The following is a 13,244-nucleotide window of genomic DNA, read 5'->3' on the forward strand; positions in this document are numbered from 1 at the left end:
GCTATACAGGGGCGGAACGGGAGGATCGGTTTGGGTCGGTTGCTCTTTTGTTTTCGGTGAAGGTGAACAAGACCGGGGTGAAGCGTCTCGGAAGGAAAAAAAAACGGGGGTCGTGGGGGGGTGTACGTATGGCTTGTTCCTCCCTGGTCACCGTGGTCCAGGCGCACACTACTTACCAACCTTCGGTGGGCACTGCTCTTCGCACTGATCGCGCGAAACAAACTGGTTGTCGTTGCCACCGCAACCGGTAAAGTAGAAGGGCATGCATTTGTTACGATCGCCGGCAAAGTACCAGCGGGCCTGCGTAGCCTCGCAGTTACCAGTGTCCACCGGTTCTTTACAGCTTGCTACATGGGGTTTTGAAGGGAAGAGTTCATTGGGGATGGCGCGGATTTGTATATGGGGCACCAGATAAGGCCGTACATGTTAGAACAATCGTAGAACAGTGAATACAGTGCAGTGATAGATAGAGAGAGATAGATAGAAAGATAGAAATAAACATCATACACCAATGACCGGAAGCAGTACGGCCAACACCTTGGAAGTGAGTAGATTACCATCCATCGATCGTGCTCATGCCTTACTCCGGTACAGCATCGGTCCGTATACTTACGTTTGTGTACGCCGGGTTTCTTGCAGTGATAGCCACAGGAGGCTTCCGTTGGGTAGTTGTTCTTATTGCCCTTGCAACCTCCATAGTAAAAGGGATGACACGCGTCCGATTCCTTGTCGTAGTACCAACGCTCGAACGTACCATTGCATGGTCCACGCTCCATCGGTTGCTCACATGGTGCTATAAATTCACCAAAGACCCCGAACAGATAAGTACAAAACTCTTCACCTTTAATGATCTCCCCATCTTACTTACGTTTTGAATCGTCCACACTGCACGTCGCCTTGCAGTCTTCAAGCTTCTCGAACCGATTGGCATTACCGAGACAGCCACCGTACGTGAACTGTCCGCACATGTTACGTTCCGCATCGTAGTACCACATATTGTACTGTCCCGTGCACGGTCCGGTGATCTTTGGCAGATGGCACACATCCTTGCCGGTCGGTGTTTCGCAGATGTTTTTACACTCTTCAACGGAATCGAACCGATTGTTATTACCGTCGCATCCACCGTACCAGAACCGACCACAACCACCATACTCCACATCGAAGAAGTGCTTAACGGTGTAGTTATGACACGGACCCTTATCCTTCGGCAATGCGCATGCCTTTTGCGGTGATTCCGGCACAGCAGTACATCCTTCGAACTTGCTACCCTGCGCCTCACTGACACCGTCCGGACAGCAGCCATACTTACTGTTCGCACAGGTACAACCTTCCCCATCCGGTCCCGATGCTGGTGTCTTTTCGTCCGAGCAGCATTTGTACTCACTGTGCGAACAGTGACAGCCGTGATTGTGCGGACCCTTGGCCGGTGTGACACCGTCCGGACAGCAACCGAACTGATGTGCGTGACACGGACAACCATCGAACGCGGGACCCGTTGCTTCCGTTTCCTTGTCCGGACAGCAACCATGTCTCGCGTACTGGCAACCGCAACCCTCATTATCGTGACCCCGGGCGGACGTCTTATTGTCCGGACAGCAACCATATGGTGCGTACTGACAATCGCAACCCTCCATGTTGGGTCCACGTGCAGCAACGATATTATCCGGACAGCATCCGTACGGTGTTTGCAGACAGCAACCTTCACCGCTGTACCCGTGAGCTGGTGTCTTACCATCCGCACAGCATCCGAACGGTTCCTTACTGCACGGCTCACATCCCATTCCATCAGGACCCGTCGCCGCGGTAGTATTATCCGGACAGCAACCGTGCGTCGTACTGGCACAACCTTCCGCTGCCGTTGGTTCTTCCACCTTTGGCTGTTCCGTGGCGGATGGCGTTTCATCAACCTTCTCCTCCACACCCGGACAACCCTTCGCATTCGGTCCCTTAGCTTCGGTGGTTCCATCCGGACAGCAACCGAACTTGCCGGCCGTACATCCGGCGACGGTCGTCGTCTCAACCGGGCAACCCTCGCCATCGTTACCCTCCGCCGGTGTAACCTTATCCGGGCAGCATCCGAACAGTGTGTCGGCACATTCCGCCTTCGGGCAGCCCTTGTCGTTGGGACCCTTGGCCGGGGATACACCGTCCGGACAGCAGCCATGCTTCGTCTCCTTGCACGTCTCCGCCAGTGTGCAACCCTCCAGGAATGGTCCCGATGCCTTCGTCTTACCATCGGGACAGCATCCGTGCGTAGATTTGGCGCACTGTGGCACTTTCGGGCGAGGTTTGCATTTGCGAGCTTTCTGTTCCTTGGCAACGATCGAAGTCAGCGTATATGGGGTGCTGCTTTCGGTGTCATCCGTTTCCTGATCGGTGGAACCCGTCGAGGAGTCCCAGATATCGAATGTGGTGTCTTCTACCGTCTCTTCGGTTACGGTCGAACCAGTAAAATCGTCCGTGGAACCAGTCACAGTGGGTTCCGTCGATTCAACTGTTGTAGCACTATCGTCGGTGGACGCTCCTGTAACCGACTCTTCAGTGGCTCCCGATTCGCTCGATCCAGAAACAGAGGTTTCGGTTACAGATGATTCACTAGACGATGCCATCAAAGAAGTATCGGTAGAATCGGATCCTTCCACCATCTTGGTGCTAGAATCGCTCGAGCTGGCGTCGGTCGAGGATTCTGACGAACCGGCAACTTGACTGCTAGATGCAACATCCGATGCAACTGTGGTACTGAGAAGCTCACTTTCGGTCGTCGTAGGTACATCCTTAGTTGACTCCTCATCTGTCGTACTGCTGAAGTCAGCCGTCGATGAACTAACGCTAAGATCGGTTGATGTTTCCAGATCAGTAGAGCTGGTTGACGTTTCCGTAACCTCAGTCGTTGTATCAGACGATTCCGTCGAGGACACAGTATCTGTTGTAGTCGCCACAGAATCTTTTTCCGTGGACGATTGACTATCCGACACCCTCTCCGATGATTCTGTTGAGCTTTGTGCGCTCGCCTCCGAAGAAGAGCCCGACTCCGATTCCATCGAACTAACAGAAGCAGCGGTGGCCTCTGTAGAGCTACCCGCCGCATCCGATGATGCATCATCCGAGGCACGCGAAGCGGCCACAACCGTAGTTACTTCACTGTCGTCACCTGAACCGTCCGATACTTCGGACATACGGCTACTTCCATCGCCGGAACCTTCCACCGTACTATCCGTTACGGAACCTTCGTCCGGATCGGTAGCTCCCGTATCGAAGCCAGTCGCATCGCTCATCATAACTTCATCCGTCTCGAGGGACGATTCTGTTGTGCCGCTGACGCTACTATCCAGTTCCACACCCTCAGCCAGAGTCGAATCTTCAGTGACCATCATTACACCGTCCTGTCCTTCCGTGCTGACTCCCATTCCCGACCCATCATCATCCTCCTTAGCACCATCCTCATCCTCGTCGCACATCTCCTCCTCATCGTAGTCATCCTCCTCCGGTTGCTTGCTACCAACCGTCACCGGTATGACCTCATCCTCCGTGCAATCATGCTTGTTACAGCTCTCCGTTGCCAGCTGAATCTTGTCCACGTCACAGTTCGTTTCCGGCACGACAGTACCATTGGCAAGACAGAGCACCTTGCGCGACATCATACCACCGCCACAGCTCTTGTCACAATCGGTCCATGGTCCCGCAAACCACTGCCCAGGACACTCGGGAGGCCCGTCACATTCACGTTCCTTCTCCGGCTTCTGGTCCGCATCGCACTTGTAATCATCGTCCGCACGCTTCAGCGATTGGCCATCGAACATACCGCAAACGACCGTACGTGTCTGTACGCCCTTCCCGCAGACGGCGGAACATTTGCTCCACTGGGATGTGTACCATTGGAATTCACACGGCGTTAGCTTACATTCGCGCTGCAGCTCCGGCATTTGTCGATTCGCACAGAACGATGCGTTGTAAACGGTACCCGACTTGGAGGCACAGTGCACCGTACGTGTTTCCAAGGTTGCACCACACTCATCGCACTGCAAAAGGTAAGACGGGATGAGTAAAATCAAACAGGTCAAACAGCTCGCTGTAGTGTTTCTATACGATCATATAAAGCTGAAAACGCCTAAAGGTATGCAAATTTTGTAATCATTTTCCACCAAACATTCAAGAGGATCAAAATGTTTCCGTCTTTGAGTTCGTTTTACTCCCTTTTTAAACATGAAATTTAACCTGTTTCCTGTACGCTACTTTCCGACCGAATCGTCACAAACCTTATTAAATTGATCTAATAATTCTTAAGTCCAATTATACTCACTCCGCTCCAGGACGATGTGACGTAATCTACACCCTCACACGGTCGCAGCATACACGTTTCGCTGACGGCCGGTTTTTCCGTAATGCACTCGTCATCTTCCAGCACCGTGATGCGTCCATTTTCCTTCCGATAACACACCACCTTGCGCGATTTTTCACCCTCGCCGCACAATTTATTACACTGTGAAAGAAAATTGTGAAACATTGAACACAAACCGAACGGTATTTCTGGCAGGATCGGTGAGAAGAAACGATACTTTACCGGTGACCATCGTCCTGTGTACCACTCCGGACAGATAAGACCCTGATTGCATTCACGCTCCGTCGCCGGTTTGTTGCCGACCTGCTCAAGGCAAACGTCTTCTTCGATCTTTTTCGTTTCGCTGCAAAAAAAAAATCCGACAAAAGCACAAAGAAACGATCAAATTGGCTTTCGTCCATGATGCTATTTGCCACACACACACACGCACACAGACTTTTCCTACTTACCCATCGCCCGACACTCGTTCGCAGTAAACTTCACGCGTTTGCTTTCCCTCGTTGCCGCACGGTTTCGAGCAATTACTCCACGGTCCTTCGAACCAGCGCGGTGGACACGACTGCTGACCACACTTTTGTGTTGTCGGTGGCTTTTCGCTTAAATTGCACAGCCCCTCGTCAACTTCCTTCAGCGAACCTTTGCTGTTGCACGTGACGTTACGCGTTTGCACACCTCCACCACAGCTAACCGTGCACGGTTCGAACGCCGTGTACATCCACGAATAACTGTCCGGCTCATCGACCGGTGCCATCTCCGATGACACGCTGTACTCGTAATTTACACCCACATTACGGTCCTGCGACAGCAGCACCAGATAGACCGATTCCGTCGTCGGACCAAGGCACGTTAGCCGATCGGGCGCAGCAAAGCCCTGCGGACGGCGCTCGTAATGCCAATCGCTACCGGCAAAGTGGATCGTGCGCGGGAAATCGATGCGATAGTTGCCGTTCAGGTGATAGAACCCGGTCAGGTTCCGTATCGCCAGATAGTTGTTCGATGGCGCTCGCTCACTGATCAGCACGTTCGTGGCACCGGACGGGATGAGCAGCAGATCGTTGTAACCGACCTGCAGATTGTTCGCATCCAGCAACCCGGACGCTGTCTTGCAGCTGCTACCATCACCCCGACAGATACGACACTTGTCCTCCTTTGCCTGCGAGCCTAGCATCATGTCACAGCCGACCGGTTGACAGGTACCGTCGACGCACACATCAAACGATTCATCGTTGCAGCGCGTTCCATCCGTTACCTTCGCACGGTGCGTGTAGTAAAACCGTTCGCCCACGGGCATACAGTTTAGCTGGCAAGGATTCGGTGCCCGGGTGTACGGTACCCATTGGTATCGGTTTCCTTCGAATGGTACATCATTGAATGCTGAGCATTGCTGCTTGCGGAAGTCCAATTCTCGCTCGGGACAATCCTGCAGGAAAGATCGAAGGAACGATTATCCGGGGCAATTGTTTTCCTTTTGTAATTAACACCAAACATATTAATGTCACTCAAATGCAGCTCTACTTTTGATGCTTTTTTATAAGTTAACTAGCTTACCCGGCAAACCTAGCTTTGCCCTTAATAATGCCTTTTGTAATTAAGGCAAACATTTTGAGTGTTCAATCTTGATTCGTGTGGTATTATTAGAGCGATGATTAGAGAATATCGTTAATTAACTGAAAATTCTTAAATTATTGAAATTCTTAATCCAATTCATATTCCCAATCAAAGCCATTTTTCTTCTTTTTGTGGCTCTGTTTCTTCTTTTCTGCTACTGCAGAAGGCATTTCAGGCTTTCTTTGACGATTGAGATTTCATACCATGTCCTTCCATGTAAAGCGCCGATTCCACATGTACCACTGAGCCGCAAATCACTAAATTGCATTTTATAATTATTCCAACACTTGCTTTTTACTTATTTATCACTCACTTTACGCTTTAATGAATAAAATTGCCCAAATAAATCGTCATGTGTACCTACTTTGATTGATATATTCGTTAGAACTTTTTTTTTCAGTACCTAGTGTTGAACATTATTCGTGTTGGAAAAATGGCTATGCCTACTTGATAACTCCCGTAGGAAAAACAGAAAAGAACTCATAATATTGGCCAGAGGCCACCTAGCGAAACGAAAAATAGCGGTAAACCTATTCTCATACCTAACGAACGTTTAGCGAAAATTTCAAACAAATCGGTTCAGCCGTTTAAGAGGAGTTTGCACACTAACACCGCGACACGAGAATTTTATATATATAGATTATTGAACTCAAGGTAGTGTTTTTAATGTGACGCCAAATGGCAAATCTACCCTCCAAACCGATACAAATCGATCACAATCATTCACCTACGGGTCAAGGGAACAAGAGAAAAACAACCACCGCCTTTCACACAAACAGATTTATCCACCATGCGAACACAACCGAAAAGGAGGCAGTAAAATAACCCAATATGAATGCATGGCACGATGCACCGTACCATCGTCGTTTATCAGTACAGACAGAATGCGAACAAAAAAAAAACAAAAGATGGAAAGAAACTGCATCAGAAGGAAAAACTGCACCAGGAAACGGAAACCATAATGTAATCGATTTGTTAGGATCAGGTTGGTTGTCCTCTTCTGCCTTCCTTGTCACGCTTGGCCTCTTTCCACGGTTTCGTTTATTTTCAATGTTCGTCGGTTTCGTACCATCCACGCGGTGTAACAATTTCTTGCACGTGGACACGTTGTGCACCATCTCCACGGATTCCATGAACCGAAAACTCCCGTGACTCTCAATATTGCCAATGATGTTGTGAACCATCCTGGCATCCTTGCCCACTTGCCAGCTGCACAACGGAGAATAATCGGAGAGTGGATAGAGAAGAAGAAGAAAAAAACACAGGAGATCTGACTCCTTCGCAAAACGGCCGTCCATTCGATGGCGAGTTGACACACTGGCGACCGGGTTGTGGGGCAACGTTTCGCGTAGCAGCAATTGAATATGTTTCTCTGGCATAATAAAATTTATCGCCACAATTATAGCGCATCATCCGGGGAAACCGGAAACCTGGGGGACACTGGGGTGGGTGGGTTTGGAAGAAGGAACAGCACCAACACACACACACCCACTTTGGAGACAATGATGGTGTTTTTAATGCGATGATAGCGCTATCGGTGACAGGTTTCTTTTGGTTGGTGGATTGTTTCCTGCAAGCAGTTGCTATTGGTGGGCCGTATGGTACGTACACTTGTTTGTCAATTTAGGACACAATCGATCGGTAACAAAAGAAGTATTAAATCTTCTGAAAAGGGGTAGAACCGGGGAGTGGGGCGTAGGAAAAAAAACCCGGGAACCTTTATCTGATGACACTGATACTTTAATCAAGTGAATCACGCTTTTTTGTTTGGTTCTAAGTTGATTGAGTTCTAATAGGTGATTGGGATTTTTTATTTTCTTTGTGACTGTTGAAATGAAAAGACATGAAAAGTTAAGAAATAATGAAATTTAAGCAATATAATAGACAGAAAAAAAAATCTAAATTCTCGCTTCAAATCTCATCTATAATAAATCAGCTGTTTGGTACGCAAATCTTAACATCCGACAATAAGAATCTCAATTAATTCAATTTAGCCAAACAAACACCAAACAATTGGGAACAATTTCATCAATCCGGTACAAATGACTGTGCGCCTCCATTTGCGTTTACACTGACGGGGCGGGGACGGGACACAAATTACATTAATAGTTGATTCACCCATAGTGTGATCAAATTCAAGCACAAATTCGTGGAATTGAATTGAAATGGGCCCATTTTTTCAGGGGAAACAGTAAACAGTGCACTTTCGCCACATCCCGAAGCGAGATGTGAGGAAAGGAACGAACTGCAAAATGATTTTCTTTACCACCTAAACCATTACATTAGTGTTTCGCTGATTACCTGTGTGTTGCAGGAGAAATATTTTCTCTTCCCACCCGTACAGAGGGCCGCACCGGTTTGGCTGAAATAATAGGAAAGAAAATTGTATGTTTTTTTTTTGGGTTGTTTTTTCTTCTTCCACAAAAACCAATCCAAGTACTTTTTGGGGAATACTCACTCCAGATCAAGACATTCGCGCTCCTGGTACGCAACGCCACCACCGCATACCCGCGAGCATTCGGATGGGGAACCCCACGGTCCCCACCGTTCGTTCGGTGGTCCTTCGCCGCCGAGTATGATGAAACTTTCCGGCTGGTACAGATTGCTGCTATGCTGCCGTTTATGTCGAGCACCGAACTAATGGGAAAATGAACCAGGGACCATCATTAGACATCGTGCGGAAGAATCCCGGACGGAGGCGTTGGGTGAACGATTAGATGTCCAACATTGTCGGTCCAAATGTCGGTGGCCTTGTCGAAAGCGTGCGGCTAATTCTTATGTAAACAAGTTGTGAATTTAATTTTAAAATTAGACTCCCGATCCCGTCCGTCTGACTCATCTTGAAGTGCTCGGGCCACGGAGGATGGTATGCTAACCATTTGTTCCGGAGGAGTGGAAGAATGTGAACCATTTCGATTAAATACCTGCCCGGATGGTGCCGTTTTGCCGGCTTAAAGCAATGTAACCTACGGTACGGCCATTACTGTGAAGCGTCTAATGGATGCTCCGTCTCTTTTGGTTGTCGTGCTATTTTGGGGGCCGTATTGTTTCCACAGGGTCAGATTTAGTCTAAACCGTGAGGTTAAGATCACCTCTTCCGAAAGCGAAAAAATATCTGCTGGTGTTGTTCACCAAGCTGCCGTCTGCATTTTCTTCCAATGTTCAATGAACCGTACACATTTGCTCCATACAGGGACAACATTTTTGAGACCATTAGGTCAAGTGGTGCTTTTCGGAACCTCACTACATTACCTTTAGCCGATCAGAAAAAAGCGGAGTAGCTACAAAAAACTAATTTCCACCGCCCCTGAAGCGGTTGGAATGTAAAACCATCCTCCCTGGACAACAGGGAGTTCCATTTCATTAACATTGATCCCCCCTCCTTTTCAAGGATCTTCAACGGGGGGTTTTACCAAAGGGATTGAAGTTTTCCCCTTTAACCGAGCCAGGAGCCACCCGTCGACATTGGGTGTTGTGTGCGGTTCTGCACTTTTTTCCCTCTCTACGGCTAGAAGTTTCAATTAGAAAACGGTGCGCCTAATGACAACCGCTACCGTGGCACCGAGTGGCTGCGGAAATTGAATTTTTACTTCAGCCGGTTTTTTTTTCAGCTGTTGAACCGGATGTTACGGTCTTCTATGGCCAGTGCATTTTGTGTGTTGTCCTCCCGAACGACTAGATTTAATCGAGACCCCTACTTACCCGTCTGGATTCGGTAAAGCTCAGCTCTAAGGTCACTAGTAACACTAACAATTTCGTATATCTGTAAGAGAAACAGCAAAAAAAATGGTGGAAAATGAAAAAAAGGAGAGAATTTTAATATCTGCTTATATTGAATAAAATGGAGGAAAAAAGGTAACCAAACGAACAAAGGTGAAACAATTCAGTATACATACGGGCAACACATTAAAGGGACTTTTAATTTGGCTCAGTGACCTATTGGTTTATGTAGGCTGTATGATGATATTATTGATTCACTATAAAAATGTTAATTTTTCAATTCAATTTTTTCGATTTCTGTTGAATTTTAATATCAAAGAGCAAGCTCAGTTCAATTCTATTGCATTCGATGATTAATCACATGGTTGTCGTAAATGTAAAAACATGATTTTAATCATTATTTCACTATAAATTACTATTTCCAAGCTTTGAAATGTCAATTCTAAATAAGAACAGCTTATTTCCTTTCTCTGAAGTACTATACATTCCATTCTGGTATTTCGTTTCGGTGAGTAAAAATTTCATTTAAAATAGTTTAAATAGCTTGTTTTTATAACAATTGTAATACGAAAAAAAATAATTTTCAATAACCTACACGATTTAAGCTATTTCAGGATAAGCGACAAACAGGGATGAGTTTCAGCCTTTTTTACATAGAAAGAATATCGGAAAAAGCATGATAATTCATAGAATTTATGAAAAACTATAATTATTTCTTATTTAGTTTAACATCATCTCGGTATATTCCATCATTTTGCTTAGGTTCTTAAATAAAATACAAACTTCAGTTAACTTTACAAAACAAAAACCGTAAAAGTTGTCTAAATGTGAAAGCAATTAAAATTGAAGTAAAAAACACGAAAAAAATATAATTAAACCAAACTTACTTACTTTAAAGCAAATAAAAATAATACTTATTGCTACAGATGAAACTTTCTACAATCAATTACAGTAATGTTCATCCACCACACAAAACGGCACAATTCACATTAGTTGCATGTGTGCTGCAACTCGGTACGATTAATGTCACTAAATAATCCTCCACCCAGAGGGTGTTTTTTTGGCCTAATCGCTTTGTACCCAGGCATTTGTCTTTCAAAATTCGTTAAGCATTATTATGGGATCTACTCCCCCTCAAAAGTCATCCTCCCTCCACCCCTCATTGTTCGTCCAAACAGAGCCACCAAAAACAAAAAAGCTCATGAAGCAAAGTTGCACGGGGCGCACCATTATGCTGTTGCACGAGCAAAGACCTTCCGCGGTACACTTCATTTAAAACAATAGGCAGCAGATGATTCATCATTATCATTCTACCGGCTTTACAGCAGCGGCTCCTCGTCCTGCAATAATCTTGCGCGTAAGCACCAAGCCAGTCTTGCCAGCTGTATCTGCTATCCCGTTATGGCTTGTTCATTGAGCGACTAAAACCACAATCTGTCGTGCTCCAACGTCGTCGTTTCCACCTCTGCCACCTCCTTAAGACGCTTTCTGCAGGGATTTCATTTCTCCCATTTGGCAAAACGGCGCTACGCGACCGTATAACGGCCTGGTAAGACGTTTCGTTTTTCATCACTCATACCACCCGCACTCCCCCTCCCACACACACCCCATACATTCGTTCGAAAGCCGGTCGGTACGCCCTTAATGAAGATGATTTAAATAATGAGGAGCCAACAAGTCTGCCACTTCTCGATAGCCTGGCCCAACTGGAAACGCTTACCCTGGGTAGTGGAACCCTGGGAGGGGAAAGACCGGAATGGTTGGAACCACTTGCCAGAGTGTGTTTGTTCTGCACACGCGTTTACACGTTCGCCCGCGTTACACGTATTACAAGGCGCATTAGCACCGTGGCGCAAAAAAGGGTGTTTCGCATCGCATCAATTTATCAGTGGAAATTATGAATATTAATTTAAATTTTAATTATCCTTTGACGGTGGTATATTCACACGACGTATTTCTTGCTTTTCCGCTTGCCCAACCGGGTGCCTCCTCCAGGTCCACTCGGTCTTCTATTCGCTTTATTTGCTTTATTCATTTTTTGTTTTCTTCTTTTGATACCTTCCCATCGAAACGTAACACGTGGTTTTTGGGGCAGGTTTTTTGGGTGGTGGGCCGATGATTTTGCCGGGTGCGAAAATGGATACCAGTAACCGAAAGTACTTGCCTGTACGATTAAATCCTTCCACTTTTTCGCTGGCTGTTGGCCAAAACGCCTGTCTGCCGCCGCACGAAATATTCATTAAACATACGCAACCCCAAAACTCCTCGTCCCCACGGGGGGACTGGGGTACCCGGATAATGGCCAGAGTTGTTGCTAATGTTTGCAAATATAATCTCACACGTAGCGTTACGTTACGGGTAACGTTGGTCTTGGAGCAAATACATAAATTCATAAATTTGCTCCACACATAACTCTGGCGACAAATCGCGTACCATCCCCAGTACGGCGTTGGCAACAATTTGCCCCTTGAAGGACGATAATGATGTACAAAGCTCACCCAACCGGTAGGTGTGTGTATCGTGTAAAACTAACAAACTGAGCGTTAGAAAGCGATTAAAAAAATGGTCTACAAATTATGCGGAATTCTTAACACCTTCAAAACGAGTGTATATTCGCACATTCAAGCCGGTTTTAGTTGGGTGGCATGATTTAAACGCTGTTTGTTTACCATTTTTCATATCGACGGTAAGAGAAAGTTGAATTGCACACGACTAAGAAAAGAAAAAAAGGCCAAAAAACACATACACAAGACGCACTAAACTGTGGTGCGTACTGCAAAAAAGAACATAAGCCGACAAACGGTATCACTTTTCACGATTGTTTAGCGAATGCGTAATGCAAATCGCGGAAGGATGTTTCATTTGCGTAAACAGGAAGATTGCATTAGTCATTGGGTTTTTAGCCTAGTTAGCAATGGTTTCCGTAATGTGATATTAATCTTAACCCCCGGCGCAAGAACAGTACGTGGAAAATTTGGTAAAACTAAGCAACGTTCATATAGGAGGTTGGGAAGGCGATTTAATTATTTGCAAATATTTAGTCTACACCATTGATTACGCATCGTGGCCTTCATTGGGAATGTGTTACGAAGGAATAGAAAATAAACATAGCGTTACTAAGAAAATTAGAAAGCATTGTGTTGGTCAGTTTCGTGTTACAGTATCAATGTGATGGACGTGAAAATTCGTGATTACTTTCATTCCAGACGAATGAAATAATTTTAATCATTCTTATGTAAGAACATCGTTCATCATATTTCGAATAATGAAGAAGTCGTTAAAAGCGCTGTATGCTTGCTTCATCACAGCCTGGTCACGTCATGAGAATGATACTGAACAACCTAACGCATATATTACGATATACGATATACGAATACGATATTAAAAGGAAGAATTTAGTGCTATGAGATACTATGTGATCACGGGTACGGTTGATTGACAAATGAGGTAAAAATTAGGAAAATAGGGACAAATTTTCAATGGCGCTGACAATAAAAGCATTCAAGATAATTTCATGAAACATAATTTACTTGAAACTTAAGTTCAATAAGGATCTTAGAAAAAAAACCTTAATCCC

The 13,244-nt window shown here is 46.0% G+C and overlaps 1 protein-coding gene across 11 annotated transcripts in view; it reads right to left on the minus strand.

The window, feature by feature from the left end:
• Nucleotides 1-13,244, minus strand: part of LOC125763028 (papilin) — a 95,654-nt gene that overhangs the window by 5,581 nt on the left and 76,829 nt on the right. For 10 of the 11 annotated variants that reach the window (XM_049425740.1, XM_049425741.1, XM_049425747.1 and 7 more), the window contains 9 exons: nucleotides 9,650-9,710; nucleotides 8,406-8,584; nucleotides 8,249-8,309; nucleotides 4,789-5,759; nucleotides 4,562-4,682; nucleotides 4,301-4,480; nucleotides 869-4,019; nucleotides 614-793; nucleotides 177-347 (listed from right to left, as the gene is read on the minus strand). In XM_049425740.1, coding sequence (XP_049281697.1) covers nucleotides 177-347; nucleotides 614-793; nucleotides 869-4,019; nucleotides 4,301-4,480; nucleotides 4,562-4,682; nucleotides 4,789-5,759; nucleotides 8,249-8,309; nucleotides 8,406-8,584; nucleotides 9,650-9,710 — 5,075 coding nt within the window. The remainder of the gene's footprint in view (nucleotides 1-176; nucleotides 348-613; nucleotides 794-868; nucleotides 4,020-4,300; nucleotides 4,481-4,561; nucleotides 4,683-4,788; nucleotides 5,760-8,248; nucleotides 8,310-8,405; nucleotides 8,585-9,649; nucleotides 9,711-13,244) is intronic. The other variant, XM_049425745.1, reaches the window with a different exon arrangement.

This window comes from Anopheles funestus, chromosome 2RL (assembly GCF_943734845.2).
Source record: "Anopheles funestus chromosome 2RL, idAnoFuneDA-416_04, whole genome shotgun sequence".
In the NCBI taxonomy this organism is placed as follows: domain Eukaryota; kingdom Metazoa; phylum Arthropoda; class Insecta; order Diptera; family Culicidae; genus Anopheles; species Anopheles funestus.